Source organism: Dicentrarchus labrax, unplaced genomic scaffold (genome assembly GCF_905237075.1).
Source record: "Dicentrarchus labrax unplaced genomic scaffold, dlabrax2021, whole genome shotgun sequence".
In the NCBI taxonomy this organism is placed as follows: Eukaryota; Metazoa; Chordata; class Actinopteri; family Moronidae; genus Dicentrarchus; species Dicentrarchus labrax.
In genome coordinates, this window is record NW_026136718.1 from 16,141,463 (window position 1) to 16,162,827 (window position 21,365).

The 21,365-nt window shown below is 40.9% G+C and overlaps 1 protein-coding gene across 7 annotated transcripts; it reads left to right on the plus strand.

The window, feature by feature from the left end:
• Nucleotides 1-754: 754 nt before the first annotated feature.
• zfr2 (zinc finger RNA binding protein 2) lies at nucleotides 755-21,220 on the plus strand. Of its 7 annotated transcripts, none has more exons than XM_051376237.1 (19): nucleotides 755-884; nucleotides 4,035-4,284; nucleotides 4,629-4,746; nucleotides 5,330-5,557; nucleotides 6,204-6,544; nucleotides 6,653-6,841; nucleotides 7,091-7,328; nucleotides 7,882-8,069; nucleotides 8,434-8,553; nucleotides 9,577-9,740; nucleotides 10,332-10,458; nucleotides 10,558-10,763; nucleotides 11,750-11,918; nucleotides 13,245-13,419; nucleotides 16,125-16,213; nucleotides 17,605-17,700; nucleotides 18,053-18,182; nucleotides 18,403-18,500; nucleotides 18,957-21,220. In XM_051376237.1, exons 1-19 carry the CDS (start codon nucleotides 832-834, stop codon nucleotides 19,128-19,130), a joined length of 3,153 nt encoding a protein of 1,050 aa, XP_051232197.1. In that variant the 5' UTR covers nucleotides 755-831; the 3' UTR covers nucleotides 19,131-21,220. The 7 variants fall into 7 exon arrangements, with proteins under 7 accessions (XP_051232197.1, XP_051232201.1, XP_051232202.1 ...); XM_051376241.1 differs by having other exon boundaries at nucleotides 18,053-18,164; XM_051376242.1 differs by having other exon boundaries at nucleotides 9,577-9,722.
• Nucleotides 21,221-21,365: the final 145 nt, after the last annotated feature.

Genomic DNA, 21,365 nt, shown 5'->3' on the forward strand with positions numbered 1-21,365 from the left:
CACACGCGACATTCAGCAGTTTCACCGCAGGCGAAGCGAGACAGTTCACTTCAATCTACTTCCGCCTTCGCTTTGTACACAAAAGCTTTGCAATAAGTGTTGCAGTTTTAATGTTTGTGAACCGGGCTCAGGTAATTAGGCTTAACTAAAGTGATTTGTTTGTCCATTTAGTTTTATGAATTAAGTTTCTTCCCAAAAGTACTATTTTCTTCTTCCTAATTTCGCCTCCCTTTCCTTCTAGTTTTCATTTAAATCACATTTCTACGGAGCTCTTTAAGGGACATCGTGGAGAGGAAAAATGTGGGGTGAAAAAATACATATTTTTGCGTCCCCTCGAGAAACTGGGGGGCATCGGTGGGAGAGAAATAAAAAATATGGGAAAATACAAAAACAAATGTGTGGAATCTTTTTTTTGCTTACACTGAGAAACTTTTGCATTCCCGAAAAAGAAAAAAAAAGTTCTCCCCCATGTAAGTTTCTTCTTTGTCCTCACCTGTAGTTCCTTAAAGGGGCTTACAAGCAAAAAACACATTCGCAGATAGATTTTCTCATGTTGTGCGCATGCGTAACGCAATTTTAGGCAATACAATAATGCCAAAGCATGAAAATCAGTTTACTATAAACATACTACCGTAAATTAACATAAATAATGCATTTCAATGACTTCTTCCCTCTGTGCCCTCCTCGGCAGCTTCCTAAGATATTATGTTGTCGTCTTACGCAGTTCCGGTGTAGCAGAGCAGCGTTCCCATTGGCTTCAGTCGGGGGGGGGGAACTATCTTGACGGACCGTCGCTGTCTGTCGCTACTGTAATGTACTGGAGATGCCAAGATGGCTGCAAGCAATTATTTCGGCTTCACACATGGTGCCGGTCCGCAGTACAGGTAAATGAAGTGGTGCGGGTTGTTGTCAGTATGTGTGTGTGTAGTGTCGTTAATGAGTCGGTGGTGTGTTTCGGTTACAGACTCCGTTTCCGGTGGGATTTCACTGGAGCGACAGCTAGCTTGACCCGCTAGTTCGGTTAGCTAACGTTAAGCTAGCCGAGCTCGCAGGCCGGCGCTTTCCGACACGCTTTCTTGACATTACGTGAACCCAGTACGGTCATCATCGGTCTGAAAGCGGCTGCTGGTGGTTCAACACTTTACCACTGAGTGTACTTCGGCGTCGGGCTGAAGATGTCAGTAATGGAGAGTGTCAGGCAGCTGGTTTTTAGTGGATCGAGGCGGCTGCAGCTGCAGATTTTTGGCGTTTAGGATTAAGAGGGCTAATGATAGCCCTGGTCCGGTGGATTGAAGGTCCGGTGTCTCTTTTAGTTATATGTTTAATAACATTATGCTGCCATTAAGGGAAATGTTAACAGATACTTGTGTGCAGCACCGGTTACCATCACGACTCAGCTGCAGGGATTGACAAGTTTATGTGACAGTTAAACCATTTAATTGACAGTTAATCTGATTATAATGAGCATATAATGTCATTAAGTTGTCATTCACTGCAATCAGTCCACTGTGAATGTTTCCTGTTTTGGTATGTTGGTCAGCACATGAGCAGCAAACCTGACAAACAGGATTGTTTTCTCTGCACCACAAAGCTCTCAAGTATATATTCCTTCACCACAGCACTTTTCATTGCTGACCAGTATTTAGTTTTTATCCTAATTCTTCATTCAACATAAACCTCTACAGAGCTGCAGAGGAGCAGTGAGGATTCAGTCTGTATAAGATGCTCAGTAAGTGCAGGGTTACAATATCTGTAGTTAGGTGTGAGCGATAAGGATACAATCCTCTGCCATGATATACGTAATTTAATAGTGTAGAAATCAATACATATTGCAATACAGTATATTTTCTGGAAGAATCAGTGCACTAACTGGTTTTAAATAAAGAAGTGAATCCAGCAAGTTGAATAGCTGTGAAATCAAGGAACTTGATAAAAACTACTCTTCTGCTCACTGATTGGAAAATTGTCTGTGACGACCTCACACAGATATCAAAGGGATACCTACAACGCCGTAAACAATACAGCTGATGAATAAAGAAAACACAGACTCATCAGAGGCTACATACAGTCAGTTTAATACTCCATGACCCCACCATAAAAGGGGGCGTTCATGGCTCTTCTTCATGGCTCTGAATCTGTTTCCAACAAGCCTATCTTATGAAACTGAGGCACCCCAAGGTCTTCTAATCTAATCTAATCTGGTCAGTCTCAACCGTCTCTAACATCAAAGGTTGCAGTGTCCCATTAGATTTATCCAACAGATGATTTAACAGTGAATCAGCTACTTTACATATAAACTTAAAGTAATTTAAAGACTGGTCTTATCTCTGAGCAACTTTAATAAGCACTGAGTGAAAACACCCTTGTTTAAAACTCACAGTATTTAACACCTTTTGGTAACCGGGATGAGATCAGAGCAGACAAGTAGGTCGACAGCCGAGTGATCAGCCAAACTTATTGACTTGTTTTCCCGTTTATGTGGTGAAATGGGTGATATCAGACTCAGTCAGGGAGGATGGGCGGTGGCACTTAACGTTACATAATCTATTTATTAGATCTTGGACGTTCTTGCCCACAGTACGAGATAATGGAATTACGGGCATTCCTGTAGAGGAGCGATTAAGCTACTCAGTGGACAATGAACAGACTGGTCAACCCTTGGAAAATGTGTTCTTCCAAATTCCTTCTTGTCTGTCTGTTACTTTTTAGTCCCACAGTTTCCTGTGTACATTGTTTTTTTTCACCCAACTGTTTTGTGTTTGATTTGGATCTGATAAATTATTACTCAGCATTTTGCCTCAAGGCTCTTTCGTGACCTTTTAGGCGTCATTTAATTTTAGCCCTCTCGTTCTTGTCCATGCAGACACTGAAAGCTTAATAAAGATGCTGATAACATCAGTTACTGACGTCGTTGTCAGTAACTGCTGTTCGCATCTCGAACCATGCTAGCGACAAAGCTGCTGTGGAGTCGTCCTTGTTCGTATTTCTCTGTTTGATAATGGAAATAAGAGTTCAACCAGAGGCCAGTGCATGGATGCTTAATCTATCATATAATGGTAGTGGTCACTGTTTTGTCCTCCACAATTAATGTTAATTAATTAATTAATGTTGTTTGGGTGTTGACATGTTGGACGGTCCAGCACCACTTTAGTCCAGACTGTATCTCAAAAACTGTTAATTGGATTTACGTTACATTTTGTACACAGATCGATGGAGTTGTACTGACTTCAGCAGTCTTATGACACCATGAGGTTCACATTTGTGGTTTTAAGTTAAATATCTCCACAACTATTTATAGCATTGCTTATATATTTAGATCAGAGTACAGACATTCACGTGCCCCTCAGAATGAATTGTAATCACTCTGGTGGTCCTCTCCCTAAATACAGACTCATTGAGTTGGTAACATGGCTCTGGGCTCTTAATGTTGTTTAAATATACATACATTAAAAGCAAGTTTTGTTCATAATGGAGTGAGAGTTAATACTCAAGTGCAGTTAAACTGAATTTTATGCTAAACTGAGGGAAATTATCCTGATTATCATTCCTCAGTTTGAACTTTAATTTCAGTGTCAGTGTTAAAATAAATTAAAATCAAACTCAACTTACTCTTTTCTGCTTTCCACTCTTTAGTTTTTTTCATATAAACCTTGTGCCCATCAGTACCAGCCTTCTATTTGAGTCTCATTTTTTAATTTCACATTTTAATGCTTTAAGGCAAATTCAGACAATGTCCTGACCTGATTCTCAGGATGTTCTTTGGAGTTCATATGTCAAAACAGTTTCTTTTCGACGAGTAGGCTTTTAATGGTAGACTAGTATATAAAAAGAGCAGTGTATATGTTGCCCTCATCAGCCCTCGGTATCTACGGTACTGTCGAAAAACAACTACCATCACGGTTTACAAACTTTAGCATCAACTTGGTACCAAAGTATCCATTCTCGTGAAGTAGGCACTTTAATGTCGTTCATGAAGCTGTTATAAAGTTTATCTTCTTGTCTCACTTAATTCCCCTCCCTCTCCTCCCCTTAAGTACCCAGCCTCCCCCGGCGTACTCCCATCCCTCTACAGCCAGTTACAGTGTCCAGCAGGCTCCAGCTGTGGCTCATGCTGTGACTGCGTCTTACTCTCCCGCTCCAGTCCAGGCAGCCCGGCCTGTGGTCTCCGCCCCTTACCCCGCCTATCAGAGCCATCAGGCTCCCCCTGACTATGCTTACAGGCAACCAGACCCCCCAGCACCCCCACAGCCCACCACCACCCCACAGACGTACCAGGTATACTCGGTCAGTCCCCTTTCTGCTTCCCCTTTTGATATCTGCTTATAGAATGATATGTTTGTGATGAATGTTATCAATATATTTAAAGATAATATTATATAATGGCTTCTGTTTTGGGTCATAAAATGTTACTTTAAGCCACTAAGACACTGAGGCTGACCGCTATATGTGCCCCTTGTGCACCAACTCTCAAGAACATATGGCATCTGAATTTAAAGGATGCTGTAATTCTACCCTCAGTGGCTTTAATGCAATGATATTATATCTGTGAGGTTTTTTATATCATGCTGCAGTTAGCTACTAAATTTGCTGCTTTACTATGTGATTAAATGTTCTCTTGTAAACACCAGCAGGACAACTATAACTACGGGCGCCCTGCAGCTGTGACTACCTATGACAATAAACAGTACTACCAGACGACTATAGCTCCGGCTCAGAGGACACCCACAGAGAATTACTACCAGACTGGTGAGTTTATTTTTACTCTCAAGTTTCAGTTGTTATTAGAGCTGAGTGATTGTTCAATATCAAACTGGAACTCTGCTTACAGATCTCTGGGAGTATTACTGTATATAAAAAGTTGTTTAAAACCTTTTGTGAATCTGATAAATTGCTCCATCAACATGGAGGTATAATCATAGATAATAAAGGTCCTCGGGTATATACTGGCTGAATAGTAATGAGATTACAGTGTGTGTGGATTTGAACAGTTCATATAACTTTCACAAACAAGTGTTTCACATCTAATTAACACTGTAGAACACAGACACACACACTTCAGTCTTGCTGGGGGATTTGTGGATCATCAGTTCAGGTATTATTTACTTTGCACTTTTGAAGGGTAATATGATATATAAGGAATGTGTGTGCTGCTCATGAAATGAGGATCCTTCCTGCCTTGCCAAAAACTCTCGGACAGGCAGTCCCAGAGGATTCAATGGACGTTTCGGATCTCTATTGCTCTCCTCGCTCTAATGCCCTTCCTGTCCACCTCCACTCTCTCTTCTCTTTGCCCCTCACCCTAAACCCCCCCCACCCTTTTCTGTGTCAGTGGGAGTAAAGAGTGCTTACAGTCCAGCCCCCTCCACGGTGTACAGCCAGCCTCCTCCTCCCCAGAGGCAGGTAACGGCCCTGAAACCTCTGGCCCCCTCCAGTGCTGTGTCCACCAGCTACAACATCTACCCAGTGTCCACCAGTGTCCAGCAGCCGCCCACACCCATTTCGTCCTACACCCTCGGCTCCTCCTTTGGCTCCACCGTTCCAGCCACCACCTATTCAGGTAACTTAAGACAAGAGATAAGATAAGATGGAAATTCATGCCAAAATGTTTGTGCTCAAGATGCTTTATATTAGTCATGGGCAATATAACCAAATATTTCAGATTGTGTGTGTGTGTGTGTGTATATATATACTTAAGATTACTATAGGTAATTTACTATACATACATGAAGGAAACAATTTTCATTGTGAAAACTGCAACTTAGTCTAAACAGAACTTAAAAAATAAAAAGATATAGATGTATACTATTTTACATTTCTTTTATTGAAAAGAAAACATTTTATAATTATGTTAGATATAAACAGTGTATGTAACAAGAACAAGGAAGCGGCACCGCAAAATTCATCTTTGAGAAATAATAAACTATACAAGCTTGGTGACAGTACTTTTTTTGTGGGTTGACCTCTGACGCCCTGCATGCAAATCTGATCGTGTCGATTAACGTTAACATTAATCTTGACTTTATTACATCCTTGATGCTTGTCAAAGCCGATTTTGGGATCATCTTTGTCCTCCTCTGCCTTTAAGTGCAGCGTATGGCTTGCATGACTGCTGGCTGTTCCTTTGTGACCCACATCTTGTGTGCTTTTCTTCTCTTTAATAACTCTCTGTCCTCACTATCTTTCTCCTGCTCTCTGACCCTCAGGCATTAGCTACTCCAGTTATGATTCAACCGGCTACACCTCCACATCCGCCCCCTCCTATTACCAGCCGGCCCAGCAGACTCTTACCCAGCCACAGCCTCCACCTCAGCATCAACAGCAGTCGCAACAGCCCCAACCCCAGCCCCCCATCCAGCCACCACCAAAGCAGCTGACAAGTTCTTCCTGGAGTAACTCAGGCAGCAACATGGTGACAGCTCCGGCTGTAAACACCTACAAAAAGCCCACATTTCACCAGAACAAGCTGCAGAAGCCCAAAGGGCCTCCCAAGCAGCCCCAGCTCCATTACTGTGACATTTGCAAGATCAGCTGTGCAGGTCCCCAGGTAGGAGTTTATGATGGTTGAATTAACAAGATTTTGCTTTTAAAAAGCTTTTTCTCTCTGTGCATTTGGAAGCTTCATCTTGCTAACTGGTTTGATTAACTGCATCAGACATACCGAGAGCACCTTGAGGGCCAGAAGCATAAGAAAAAGGAGGCAGCCCTTAAATCCGGGGGGCAGGCGGGGGCCAGCAACGGCCCCAGAGGCGTCCAGACTCAGTTACGATGCGAGTTATGCGACGTCTCCTGCACCGGAGTGGACGCCTACGCTGCTCATATCCGTGGGGCCAAACACCAGAAGGTTAGCACAGCTGTCATGCTTTTATCTTTTATCCTCAAGTGTTTCAACACTTGTTGTGTATTTAAAAAAATAAAGACTCCTAGATATTGATGTAACATGTTTTGTTATTGGATGTGACTGTGGTGTACTCATGTGATGTTCCATCTGAGCTGCCAAGTCTTGGAACAAAACCTGCCCAGGGATTTGGCATGGGATTACGTATCAGCAGTCTTAAACAGTTGTATATATCTCTCTTTGTTTCTTCACAAGGTGGTGAAACTTCACACCAAGCTGGGCAAACCTATACCTTCCACTGAGCCAGTGTTGGTAAATTCGGCTCCAGTTATCACAACCTCGACAGCTGGGAAACCTCCAGTGTCCACGTCCACTCCTGCCTCCGTCTCAACCACTTCAACCCCCACTGTGACTCCCAAACAGGTGGCTGTAAGCGCCACGGCCAAAACAGCACCAGTCAAGAAACCAGCTCCCTCCAAAATAACTGTCATTTGTAAGTTTGTTGATTCATTATGTAGATAATTAGGGATGTTTTTTATTTGTTTTCCTTCTAGTCTGACATTAATTTTTACCTTTTGGGATACAGCTACACAGTGAGTGCACACAAGATATGCTGTAAAAAAGGGCCATAATTTTGACAACTGCATCACTTCTTCCCTTTTTAATTGTTTATTGTAGTGTTTTGTATAATGCTCACAGAGAGGAGAGTTGGGGCATACTTGATCAGAGCTAGTCGTGTAAAGAATAAACACTGGACAGACATTGTAGCCCCTCTTCATCGTCTGTATGAGCAAAATACTGAAGTTCAGATGCAATTTTCAGACAATAACAGCACTTAATAAGCTTTGTGCACCAGCAAAATGTGCTAACATAAATAATGAAACTGTAAGACCTTGAATGGTTGAAAGGTTATTTACCAACCTTTTGGATTAGAAGTAGAGATAGAATTTAGAGATAAAAATAGATGTTGTTTTTTACCCCAAGCAAATGGGTATACAGCGTTGCTTAAATTAACCCCAATCGGTAAAATCTTGCCTGTCACATAGCCAATAAGCCTGCCAGCGCTCCAGCAGCTGCAGTGACAGCGGTGGCGGCGGTGGTGGTTGCTGCCAAGGTGGAGGAGCCCACGCAACATTCAGCTCAGAAGATGGAGCCTCTGAGTGACGATGAGGACAGTGACAGAGCTGGAGGCCAGGGAGACATCCAGCCAGTGGGACACGACTACGTAGAGGAGGTAAGCAGGAAAAGAGAGAGAATATATGTTGGTTAGTATGCTAAATTAAATTGTTTACAGTACACAATCTACAACACGTGAGTTAATGGTGTAGGCTGTCACAGCTAACAAGATGTTTTCTGCAGGGTCTTAAAATAAACACTGTCTTGTAATCTGTATTTGTATTTGCATCGGACCCTAAATCTTGGTTTTGATCAAGCTTCAGTTATAATTATTTAGTAGTATCATTGATGATTCTAATAAGTCATATTCTGCTTGTATATCAAATCAACTGTGTCCTTTTTGACATAGAGAAAAAGATCATTTATGTTACGTTTGTTGTCCTGCATGATGTGTATTTTCTTGAACTGTCTCTCTGTTTCAGGTCCGTAACGTTGACGGCAAGGTGATTCGATTCCACTGTAAACTGTGCGAGTGCAGCTTCAACGACCCCAATGCTAAAGACATGCATCTGAAGGGAAGAAGGCACAGACTCCAGTACAAGGTAAGAAAGTTGGATAATCACTGAGCTGATTCCTGTCTGACTGGTTATCCAGAGAGACATATTTAACAGGGTTCAGATACATACAGACATACAAGTATTTTTTTTTGTATTTTTGGAAGTCAGAAACTTGTCAAACAGGGTTTTGTGCAACACTGAAACAATAAGAAAACAGTCCAATGGGCAGGTTTGGTCAGTAGGAGGATACTTTGCGTTGTCTCAGCAGCTTCTCTTACCTCGCAGATGACTGCATGTGCATTAAATGGTGGTCACAGGTCATATATGCTCCCTTTTAACCACAACTTACTGTAATTTTTGGACAGCTTCATTGAGACAGTCAAAGAAATTGCTGAATCAACATAGAAATATGTCAGTTGAGACACCTGCACTGTGCGATGTACTGTAATAATCCACAAAATGAGCAGTCAGAATCAGATTTTGAGGCAAAAAGTTGGCTTCTCAAAGGTTCCCTGTTGGTTTTAAGACCTCTTGAAGCACGGTTTTCTGATGAGTTATTCCCCATTTTGGTCCAACCAATGGTTTCACACTATTTCACTGATCACCAGGTGGCAGTAATACGCCAAGATATGCAGCAATGTGGCAGCAAAGACAGGGACGAAAAAAGACTGTAAGCTAGTAGGCATGGATGTAAACAATGCTGGAGTTAAAATACTCAAATGTTTTATGAGGGAGAAAATTCATTCAACACGTTTGTTAGACCACACAATGAGTTTTGGTGAGTAACAGTGAATGTAAACATAAGATTTTGTTTACAAGAAACCTCCAGAGGACCCTTTAAAAGTAACTGAGGTGATGAAGACTTCATCTTGTCACTGAGTCAGTTTGGAGTGTTGTTATTATTTAAAACCTGGGTTTCTAGGGGTAAAAATTACACCTTAGAGTGGATGGAGGCCCAAATGGAAAGAAAAAGCTTATTTCAAATGTTATCCGTACTAGTGTGGCCTGAGAATGTGCACTTACATTCACTGCATTCCCCTTATGTTTGTTCTGTTCTCCCCTTTGTAGAAGAAAGTGAACCCAGAGCTTCCTGTGGAGATCAAGCCCAGTAACCGGGCCAGGAAGCTGCAGGAGAGCAAGCTGAAGAAGCAGAAGCAGAAGGCGGTGCTGAAGAGACAGAGGGATGATGAGCAGCGCTGGCACATGGAGATGAGGTCAGACTCATGGCCAAAGTTAGTTCTGACGTTTTGTTTTCAAGTTTCCTTGGTTTTCACAAAATAGACTGAACAGGGAAAGATATATTTAGACATGTGATATTAATAAAGAGGAAGCTCTAAAGTTGACCAGCTGACTGTTGATTGTTGCGTGTACATATGGGGGCGGGGAAGGGAATTTAATGCCTCATTTTATACTCTTTCCCTGTTTTCTTGACTCTTTCTTACACAGTCAATCATATGAGCTTCCTTGCATGAATAATAAAATACAGTCGCTACAGCCAGAGGAAAGTCATATTAATCAAATTGAATGTGAGCATTTTATCATGAAAACTGTACAGATTAGTTTCCTATATGTACAATGACATTTAAGCCTGTGCTTTAATTGTTGTTTTACAAGAGGAAATGCACATTTTGATTACCTTCAACTACCACAGTACATTTGACACAATGTCTGTATATTTTATGTGATCAGTGGTAGATTAGACTAAATGTTTTGGTGTTTTTTTAATGGATGACTGTTTGCTTTTAATGTCATCCATAAAATCCCCCTCAGGGAATAAATGACTTTTAATGACATGACATTAAAAACCTCCTCCGCTTCTGCAGGCGATATGAGGAAGACATGTACTGGAGGAGGATGGAGGAGGAGCAGATGTACTGGGGGGAGCAGAGACGCAGGATGGCTCCTCCACCACTTATGAGCCGCCCTGGTATGCCAGTACCCCCTCTACTGGTGAGTGTTGCATTAGCAGTTACTTTAAACTTAAAATGAACTTTCATTGAGACTTATTGCCGAGTGTGATCATTCACTTTATTACCTCTCTCTCTCAAGACGTGTGTGCGTCGGCCAGACTCTCCTGACGATCGACACATCATGGCAAAACACTCGACCATTTACCCAGTAGAGGAAGAGCTGCAGGCTGTTCAGAGGATTGTCTCCCACTCTGAGAGAGCCCTAAAACTGGTGTCAGACTCCCTGCTGGATAAGGACACACCAGCTGTTGTTACCGCTGCTACTGAAGGAGGAGATGAAAAAGGGTAAAACATTTAATTCACATTTCTCTGTTGGTAAAAACAAGGATTAATATGGTGAAAGCCTAAAAACACATTTCTTGTCTGGCACAAGCGAAAAGCTGCACAGAGCTACAAAGGTTACATTGGCATGTGCGCTGCGCCAGCTCTAATGGCGTTAATAAACAAATTAAACACAACAAATGTCAAGAAAGGAAAAGAAACAAACACTTATTTTCCACATTCAACAGAAAAATACAACCGTATACCTTCTTGTTTATACCAAACAGAGACCTTGTTAAGCGAATAAAACACACTTAATTCAAACCGATAAACAAAATTAAATTTACCAAACTGTCTTTATTAGTCTTTACACTGTTCCTCTCCTGTCCCTGCTGTGTCCTCATCTTTCCCGGAGTCAGAGACTTTGGAGCCTCTGTGACTCACCTTGTAACTGTGTTCCCTGTTGGCTCTACAGCTGTTTGTCCTCTGACTCCCTCAGTGTGTGCACTGCGTCACTGAACATCTGTCACAAAGCCACTCTTATTCTCCGGAGGCAGACCATTAAATTAGCCAAATAAAATGACAAAAATCGCCCCTTCTCTCAAAAAACAACCAGAGATGGACTGATATATTCGCCCAAATGCCCAACGCTACTACATAGATGTTTCATTTACAAACAGTATATTCAAATATACACAGTGTATTAGTATTAGGCAATTAATATATAAATGAATAGAACCAATCATAAGTGAAATGAGACCAATAACACAATGAAATAAACATTTTAAAGGCAAATACAACACACCTAAAACAACACAACCTCACATGTAATTCAGGACATGGATACAGTACGTACAGATGTGTGGTCAGGAAAGAATAGAAGCTATTGATAAATATAATGTTCATTATGTCTCCATTTGTGACCTATTAAGTTTCTGCAAAACAAACAACTGTAGCAGCTGAACTGTTCCTGCAAGTCTTCATCTTGGTCTCTATTCCTCTCCTGATAGTACTGAGAACTCAGCACGGCTGCTAAAAGGTGTGATGAGGGTGGGCATCCTGGCCAAAGGCCTGCTGCTTCGTGGGGACAGAAATGTGGAGCTCATCCTGCTGACTGCTAAGAAACCCACCATCTCTTTACTGAAGAACATTGCCAAGCAGCTGCCGAAGGAACTGGAGGTAAGAAAACATCACCCGTTAACAGATTGTTCATTTAGGTGGAGGTTAAGGGAGGGAAGAACTGTGGCGAACTTGGAATTCACAACACTGACAGTCTTACATTTGAGTTTTAGGATGGTGTGACTTACACCTGGGAATGGGATCATTTAGACGGACTGTAAACAAAATCCTGACCAAAAAAAATGGCTGGAAAAAGGCTCCCTTTGCCAGTTTCAACTGTATTTCGCTAAATATCATGTTGTCCGATGTAGTAGATTTTTAGAAAGAGGAAATTATTGTGTTTCATCCACTGCCTTATGACTTGTGTCATAAGAGCTGGACACTGAGGGACTGAAAGATTTTATAGTTATGTAACAAATAGAATGGGAAGGAGAAGTTTTCCCTCTTGATGCTTTTTTTATCGAGCGTTTTAGCAACTGAAATACAAAACAGAAAAATCCCACTGCGGAATCACTTCATCCTAGATGGGTTTTTCTCATATGCTAGAGCTCATTTATTAGTAGTGAACATGTACAGCTGCCCCCACAGCCAGAAACAACACCACAGTTTGTCGTCCACACATGTATTTATGATTAAAATCTTAGCTGTGAAAGTAAAATCACTACAGTTGACTGCTGTTATTTAGCTTTCTGTGGGTATACGTATACATGTTTGTTGTTTCAGAGCGGACAGCCCTGCTTCTCTGTAAAGCTAATTTCTGTAGATCAACTTAGTATTTTTCTTACTTATTCTTATTAGAGGACTTCCATGCTGTGTATTCTGCTGTGCCATAGGGATACTGTGTGGTTTCTAACTTTGGGGGAGATTTTTTCATGTTCACAAATGACTGAACTGCTTCTGGCATTAAGAGAAAAACTCAGCGCAATGCTTTTTGAATTTACTGGCACTTCCATTTAAGGAGCACAAGACAAAGGATTGACACCAAGTACAAGGTTGTGAAGTGTTGTAATTCCTCACTCTTCCTCCCTCCTGCTTTAGCTGTAATGAGTGTTTCATTGAAGGTGCTTTTGACTGATCTTTAGATTCACTGCCTGGTTATGACACCTGAATCCTACAGAGTGAGATGGGGCTTTTCTTAAACCGTCCTATGGCTTTCCTAAATATTACAGTTACAAAGATATAATGAATTGCTGAGAAATATATTCGTGGCAACATCACCAACCCGGTTTTAAATAAGGGAACTACTTTGAGAAATAAAATTGCAAAACCCAGGGTTAAAAACAGTAACAGTATTGCCCCCGTAACCTTGCCAAACGAGGCTATTCTTTGCCCCTACACCCCTCCTCCTCTGTAGTGAGTAATCCCAAGTGTCCTTTTAACCGGCAGACATTTTCTGAAGATCAGTATGAGGTGCAGGCTCATCCCGAGGAGGCGAACATCGTGATATTTTCAAGCAAGGAGCCCAAAATGCAGGTGACCATTTCTCTCACCTCGCCGCTGATGAGGGAGGACACTGCTGCTGAGAAGGACAAGCAGGCAGGAGGAAAAGCGGCTGAGAAAGGTTAGAGAAGCCAAAGCTTTCAGTACCAGACAACCAAATGTAAGCGATGTGTGTAATACACTTATATACCCCTTGCTCCACCCTTCCACCCAGTAGCAGCCTAAATTTTAGGCTGAAAAAGCTCTTAAATTACACAAAATGAGAGAGGTGGGACTTTTAACCAAGCCCACATTCAAGTTTGTTTGTTTTTTTTCTTTAACCCCTAAAATAAGAATTAACTCACGCATTCATTTGTCCCACTCTTTTCATTTCCCGCATTTTTTGCAGTTACACTAGTCCCCAATTTCTTTATTTCTTTTCCACAACATGGGAATCAAAAGCCGGGCTCTCCGACCTTTCTGTGCCACTAGGGTGTGTGTTTATCTGGTGAACACACGCTCAGATAAAACCTTTTGGGAAACTATAATAATAGACTGAAGTAATGATCAGTGTTCAGATAATGCCCAGGGATGAAAGTGCTTCAAATTGTGATACTGTTTCTACAAATATCCTCATTTATTTATTTTTAGACCTGAGAAAAGTTTTGCTTGTTGCATTTTGGCCATGACACCTATGAGGAGATTTTGAGGTCCAGCGACTTCCCATTCCCTCATGTCTCATCCCTGCGTCATAATGTGGCATTATCAATGGTAAGGTGTTGGAGTGTCATTTTATCGCCTCACAATGATCTATATTTAAATAATAACAAGATGACAGTACATTCATTGTCATTACTTCCCCCCACCATTCAACAATGAAGGTAATTTCCAAGATCATTGTGTTGCAAACACTCCTCCGCCTGCTTCAGTATCTGTCAGTATTTTAATGTGTTTTTTTCCCATTTGGAAAACATGGTAGAAATGTTTTCTCTGGCAGTTGTCTTTTATTTTTTCAATTTTGTTTGGGTTTGTTGATCAGTGCCCCTAATTCTGTATCAGCAGACCTAGGCAAGCCAATGGCTAATCTGAAGACCACACTTGTACACATACCACTAAGAATAGAACAATTAAAGGAACCAGGTCGCCCATGTTTATTAAGCTTTTCAGAGGAGGAAAAAAGCCTCTTGTTCACTCTCATCAGAGGGGCTCCAGCTGCTGCTAAATCAAAACTCCCAACTCTAAGAGGCATGATAAATATGGGTCTTTGATTCTAAGTGGTATGGTAGTGTAGACTTCAATAAAGTGGCTTTGTTTTTTTGTTATGTATTTCCCCTGTAAGAAAGCTAATGTCCTCTGTTGTTGCAGCAGTTCTAGTGAACATAGAAGTGTGGAAAGCCCCGAGGCCGATCTTGTGAAATATTACTTCATCATCAGAGACCACATTGAATGTTTTGGACAGACTTGTCATGTGTTCTGTGTCTTTAAAATTTTCCTCAAACTCTGTCCACAAACTTTTTTTTCCTATTTATTTAACTCCAACACAGACACAAACATAACTTTTAGTGTTACTAATTAAGTTAATCTTGGGCTTTGCCATATTGTCTAAAAGATCTGACTTCACTTTTTGATGCTGATATAGAGAAAGAAGTATCCTTGCTCTCATGCCGTTATCTGCTTACGAAGATTCCTTAATTGCAGAGGATTGATGGGACCCATCGCTATCTATGAATTAGATTGTAGTGCTGATTAAAAACAGTTGGAGTAGAGTGAGAACATCTTCAAAGGGATAAAGTCCATGTTTCAGTTGTTGCAAAGTCAAATGCAAAAAAAGAAGAAATCCACAACACTCAGAGTTTGAGTTTATTAAGGGAAAATTCTAAAAGTTTTCATATGAACAGTTTAAAAATGTAACTTTTAAATAATTACGAATTTCCAGTATGAACATTGTAACAGGACTTAGTGGTGTGAAGGACGCCAAATTTAACATTGTTTAGATTTAAAAAATGTGTCAAAAGATGGGGCTCAATGAGCAGTTAGAGAATAAAGGTTACGGCACTTTTTAGACGTGTTGAAAGTGATGAAACTCATAATGCGTGTAGTGAGATGGAAACTGGGACATGATGATGGAAAATAATCTTTAAATAGTCTTTTATGCGTCTTTCTCATAGCAGATATTTTGACTTGACATAGCAGGAAAATGATTAACGATCTGTCTGCCAGTCGGCTGTCAGCTGGGACCGACTCCAGCCCCCGGCAACCCTGCAAACAATAAGCTGTTACAGATGATGAATGGATGGATGGATGGATGGACAGTTAAATGTTTGACAAGTCAAAATGTCTCTCTAGTGAAAGATCTACTCTGTCAGACAAATTTGAGGTCACTATTAAATCAACTAGATCAGGTAACAAGAAAACAACAAGAAAATATGTGTGTGATTTAGTCATGTTAAACAATGAGCTAAATATAAACTCTTAATCACTCTTCTCTCTGAATGCCTTGGATTTCCTTCTTATTTGCATGTGCCTTCCACTCCAAAGAACAAGCTGGTGATTGTACTACTTCTTTGCGTTTCTTTTTTCCCTCTCAGAATACCATCTGTGAAACACAGAAACACTCTAGTCTTCCTTATCCGATGGTCGAATGCTCTTTATTTTAACAAACTGAGTTTTTAAGGATTCAAGGAAATGTCTGGTCACATGACACAAACATGAGCATCCAGTGTTTTTTATAATTTCATCCCTGATCCAACATCTGTACATCGACACTTACTACGTATTGCAGTCATGATTTGGATGTTGCATTAGTTTGACTGTAAGTCATGAGCTAGTACATGTTATCTCCACCAGATGTGGCTGAGAAGGACCCTCCTGATCTTCTGAATAAGAGAAAATGTCTGGAATACCTGGCTGCTCTCCGTCACGCCAAATGGTTTCAGGTAAATGCACCACAAGAGCTCTCTTTCCCGTCTTTGTGTCACCCTGTTCAAACTTAAAAAATAAGTATAATTCAAGCAAAATAGCCACAATCTAGTCATTTGCACACCTCTGCTTTCCTATAGTGACGTGATAAAATGTCTGCAAGTTGCTACATTTTGATCTGTCAGACATATTAACATAACAACAATAACATTAATAATGGCTGCATTACATTTAGGAGCACCAATGACTCTGACCTGAATGCAGTGGAGCCAGCATTACTGTTGTTAGTATACCTGTGCGTATCCTTCTGAGTCACATTGACCTAAAAAGGTCTGTAATTTGTGATCAGATATTTATGACATGGGTAGATCTTTATGGTAAGGCTACATGAATTGTCAGGGATCCATTCATTTAAGGACTAATAGTATAACTGCAGACTTACCTACGATGAAGGCGGGAACATTATTAATAACTAGGATGTCATGATGATCGAAATACTTTAGTTGCTTCATTAATTAATGTATTGTTAAGTCAGGTATGAGATCCTGTAAATTCTTGTACCCTCACTATAAAGTGTGAAAGGTATATTGCAGAAGTGGTTAACCATGGGAATTAGTGAGCCAGTGAGCTGATCTCACTTCCTATCTGGCTAAAAAACAGATGGTGGAGCTTTGCTTTAAAATGACAACCACATTATCTTAACAATAGTCATTACATGGTATTCTGCTTTCGTTGTGGTTTTACAGAAGAAAAAATTGTGATGTGACGTTTGAGAATAATGCCTACTTCCATCTTTTGTTATTGGGACTGGTTGTTCGGTAGGCTGTAACATAACTATGGAGGAAGTCATATAACTGAAGCATCCCATTATAACCTGAATATCACTGTAATGAGGAATTGTTTTGATTTACATGTTTTAAAACGTTACTTTGAAAAAAAATTGGTTAAAGGTCCAGTGTGTAACATTTAGGAGGATCTATTGGCAGAGATTAAATATAATGTGTTCTTTTATACTGTGACTTGACTATGATGATTTTTTGCAGTCTCAATCTTGAGATAGGACCTTTCACCTTATTTGCAAGTTTCACGGCTGCCATAGTTTCTCCTTTACACTTTGAAGGCTGAGCTGTATTCAAATCGTTCTAATCTGTAACTTCACCGCTAGTCGCCACTAAATCCCAAACACTGGTCCTTTTTAAAAGTTCTAAAATCTGCGGTTTTATAAAGAGTGTGCAGCCATCTTTTCAACCATTTCAAGATTTCAACTCACAAAACAGATCTGTATTTTTGACATGTTTTTATTTTGACCAGTTAGATTTCATAGACTGGACTGCTGATAATGACACTATCTAAAATAAATGCCTTTTTCTTGTCAATTTATGTGTTTGGGGTTTTTTCTCTACTCTAGGCTCGAGCCAACGGGCTGCAGTCCTGTGTGATCATCATTCGGGTGCTTAGAGATTTATGCCAGCGGGTTCCCACCTGGGGGAAGATGCCCGGCTGGGTAAGCAGTGTTTAACTGTGTTTTTAATTTTCTTTTTTTTGGTGGGATGCGAACCTTCTCCTAATACGTTTTTAAACATTGTGTCATCTCATCTCTGCAAGCTCGTTGTACGTTTTGATTTTAACTTTTAACTAATGTTTGTTGTGAATTTCTGTCCTTTTTGTGTCTCTACTGGTGCCTTAGAGACAGAAACAGTAACCTAAAAAGTATATTTCCAAACATTCAAATGTCATGACCAGCTGTTTAATGAAGAGTCAATACATCGAGAGGTAGAGCGGACTTCAATCCACTGTCTGGAGTGTATTCTTCTGTTTCAGTGTGTCTGTTTCTCTCTGTATGTTCCTCCCTCCAGGCGATGGAGCTGCTGGTAGAGAAAGTGATCAGCAGTGCTGCAGGCCCGCTCAGCCCCGGAGAGGCCATGCGCAGAGTCCTAGAGTGCATCTCCACAGGCATACTGCTGCCAGGTCAGACAAATATACATGGTAATGAGATGTAGAAGAAGATTATTTCACAGTATCAGAAAATATTTTCATGCTTATACAGAACTTTTATCACTTCCAAGAACAAGTTTGATTGTTTCATGTCATTTTCTTGTCTGCTGTGCCTCCCTCTGTCAGACCTTTTTGAAAGGTGACAGTCACTCTTTAGTAACTTCTTGTAGCACATGTACAGTTTTAATGTGTTTCTCCTCTCCTCACTCAGATGGACCAGGCTTGATGGACCCCTGTGAGAAAGAGCCAACAGATGCTTTGGAGAGCATGATGCTTCAAGCCAGAGAGGACATAACTGCCAGTGCACAGGTACCCATACAGAGCATTTGTATCGATTCTGACTGGCTGGAAGGTGTGGTTCCACTTTTAGTAAGCGGCAGTATAAGACTGTGTGTGAAGACAGCAACAGAGCTAAAGAGCTTGGTGCTGAAGTTATTTGTGTAACCACCAATAACAAGTGGGGAAAAAATAGTTGCTCTGTGAAAACCACGCAAATTTATTTCAAGAGTGTGTGATATTTCTTTAAATTTGGACATCCAAGTCGACTAACGGTCGTGGGAGGGAAGAGTGGACTTTAAAATAACTGTAGCCACGGTGAAGCTGGTAGCCTGTAGGGGAAAGGAGAGGACCACAACCTTTGTTGCATGACGTTACCCCCATTTCCTGTGGGCCTCTAAGCTGTCAAATGTCAAAACAATTGTCTAAAAAAAGATGCCTTCAGCTGCACAAACCTTCATTTCTCTTTCCTGTTTTCTCCGTTTCCAGCATGCTCTGCGGCTGCTTGCTTTCCGTCAGATCCACAAGGTTCTGGGCATGGAGTCTCTGCCAGCGTCCAAAGCCAGCGCTCGCAACCGCAAACGCCGGCGGGACGGCAGTGAGACAGGCGAAGGCGAGGGCGAAGGCAAAAAAGACAAGAAGGAGGAAGCGGAGAGTGCTTGACCTCTACCTCCAGAGCGGGAGGCGTTTGCTAGTTTAGAGACTGGTAGAATGTCACAACTTTAAAACTTTTCTTATCTTGAAAACAATCTTAACACGCAGCTATACACATATGAATATAACTGACTGTACATGTTACATGTCTACCCTTGAATTAGGAAGAATAATATGTTGGAGGAAGAAACTGAAGTTTGAGAATCTGTACTGCAATCGCTTCTCCCGTATCGTAAACTCCTGCAGAGAAAACTGGTCCAGTAAATAATCATGATAATTACTGATAGCGTCATTCCATTTCGGTGTAATTGCACACTCACTTCTTAGGGGTGTAATGGTACACACAATTCACGGCTTTGTATGGGGATGACTCGGCTTGGAAGCTTTATTCAAATCAGTATTCGAATTTGAGCGGTCCACCCAGGTGTATTAACGGCCTGCAACCCATTTTAGCATTTTGCAGAGAGACACATTGTTACGGTACAAGGTGCAGACACTGTGGATCTCCTGTTTCACAAACACGGACCAGGTAGAGCTTTCTGTACGTTGTTGGTTTCTGTCGCTTCGATAGGTTACGTCATTCACAACAAGGGTCCTCCACACGCTGCTCACCTGCTGAATCACGAAAACATAAGTTGTGTTCTTTCTACGACTTTATAAAACCTACTGCTGATGAAGAAAGTCAACAGACAGGCGGAGAGAAACTGAAGGGAAATGCTAGGTGAGCGGATTAGAGTAGTTTGAGAGTAAACACTAATGAGACGTTGCGTTCCTGTCCCCTTCAGAGCCAACTTACCCTCTCTCACCACTAACATGTGTTCCAAGCGTGTGAGTAGTAGACATAAATAATAATAATTGTTTGGGTCACAGGGCGTACCGAACAGTTCAGGACGAATACACTTACCGTTACACCCCTACTAACTACTGACCACCTCTCCCCATTAATTCACTATAGTTAAACCAACACTGTCAACTACAGTTGTATTGTTTTCTATGATGTTAAAGCCTCCAGTTAAATCATCAGCACCTTAAGCTTTATTTCCAAAACAGTCTACCGCTCTTCAGGCTGGTTTAGTTTTACCATCCGACTCTTGAGTCAGAACTCGCTGAACTAATGTTGGTGCATGACATCTGTGTTTGAAAAAAGAAAGATGGGTGTGAAGATGATTTGCGAGTGGCAGCGTTTAGGATCTACATACACACAGTACTGTGATGTTTATTGTGCCTGAGGTGACACACGAACCTCCTCCTTGAACTCTTCATGTCGACTTTACTCCCTCTAAAGTGTCCTGTAAAGCCGTTTCCACATTTTGAGAACTTGAGAGTTAAGTGGAGAAAGTTTTGAAATCCAAACGGCCTGCATCACACCTTTCAAAAACAAGGCTACACTAAAATAACTTCCCTTGAAAATGCGTCACTAGGGTTTTAGTAAGAAGTGTACAAAGACGAGAAAACTTTTGCTTTGTGCAGCATCGCCCATGAGGTTTTTCTGCAGAGGTCACACTGGAGGTTAAATCTGTCTCGGAAGAGAGAGAGAAGTCTTATGTTGCACAGTCTGTAGCATGCTGAGGAAATGAAGCACTTAAGAAATGACAATGTTACTGTATGCAGCCATAATTTTATCATTTAAATAATAATGCCTAGTAATCTTTTTTCTTCCAGAGTATGGTTAGCAGAAGAGAGAAGCTTTAGTCCGAATTATAAGACTGAATATCTACTGTAATGATCAAGTAGTCCTTTGACTTTCTTCCTTGTGCCTCCATCATGTTGTGTGTTACAAAAGTCTGAGTACGGGAACATTTTGAGTTGTCAGGTTAATATTGTAATGATCTTATTTCACAAAGATGTAGAACAGGGAAGGGACAGTTGCACAACTCGTTTGGCTTGAAAGTTGACGTTTGAGAATTGTTGTGCAGTTTTAGTTTGATTTTTCATTTACCAAGAGCATCATATAAGTATTGATTATTTTATTTCTGAAGGATGTTGCAATCTATTTTGTATTGTTTAAACGGAAAGTGTGAACGTTGCTGTCTTATTATTTGAATGTCTTTGTAGTGTTGCCTAAAATTAATGGGAGATATTAAAACACTTTTAAGCCACTTTGTCTTCTGGATTGTGTTTTAATAAAGGCTCAAACATTTTTCTTTCACATTTTGGAGATTTTGCTTCCATGTCTTTCAAAAATGCCAGAAATACACATTTAGGTATTTATTTTACTACACCTTGTCTATCTGCATCTGTAGA

Bases quoted from the DNA above. Each gene is read 5' to 3' on its own strand.
- zfr2 (XM_051376237.1), top strand. From the start codon at position 832: ATGGCTGCAAGCAATTATTTCGGCTTCACACATGGTGCCGGTCCGCAG. The intron at 885-4,034 runs GTAAATGAAGTG...CCTCCCCTTAAG, and splicing joins GGTGCCGGTCCGCAGTACAG to TACCCAGCCTCCCCCGGCGT. The intron at 18,183-18,402 runs GTAATGAGATGT...CTCCTCACTCAG, and splicing joins AGGTCAGACAAATATACATG to ATGGACCAGGCTTGATGGAC.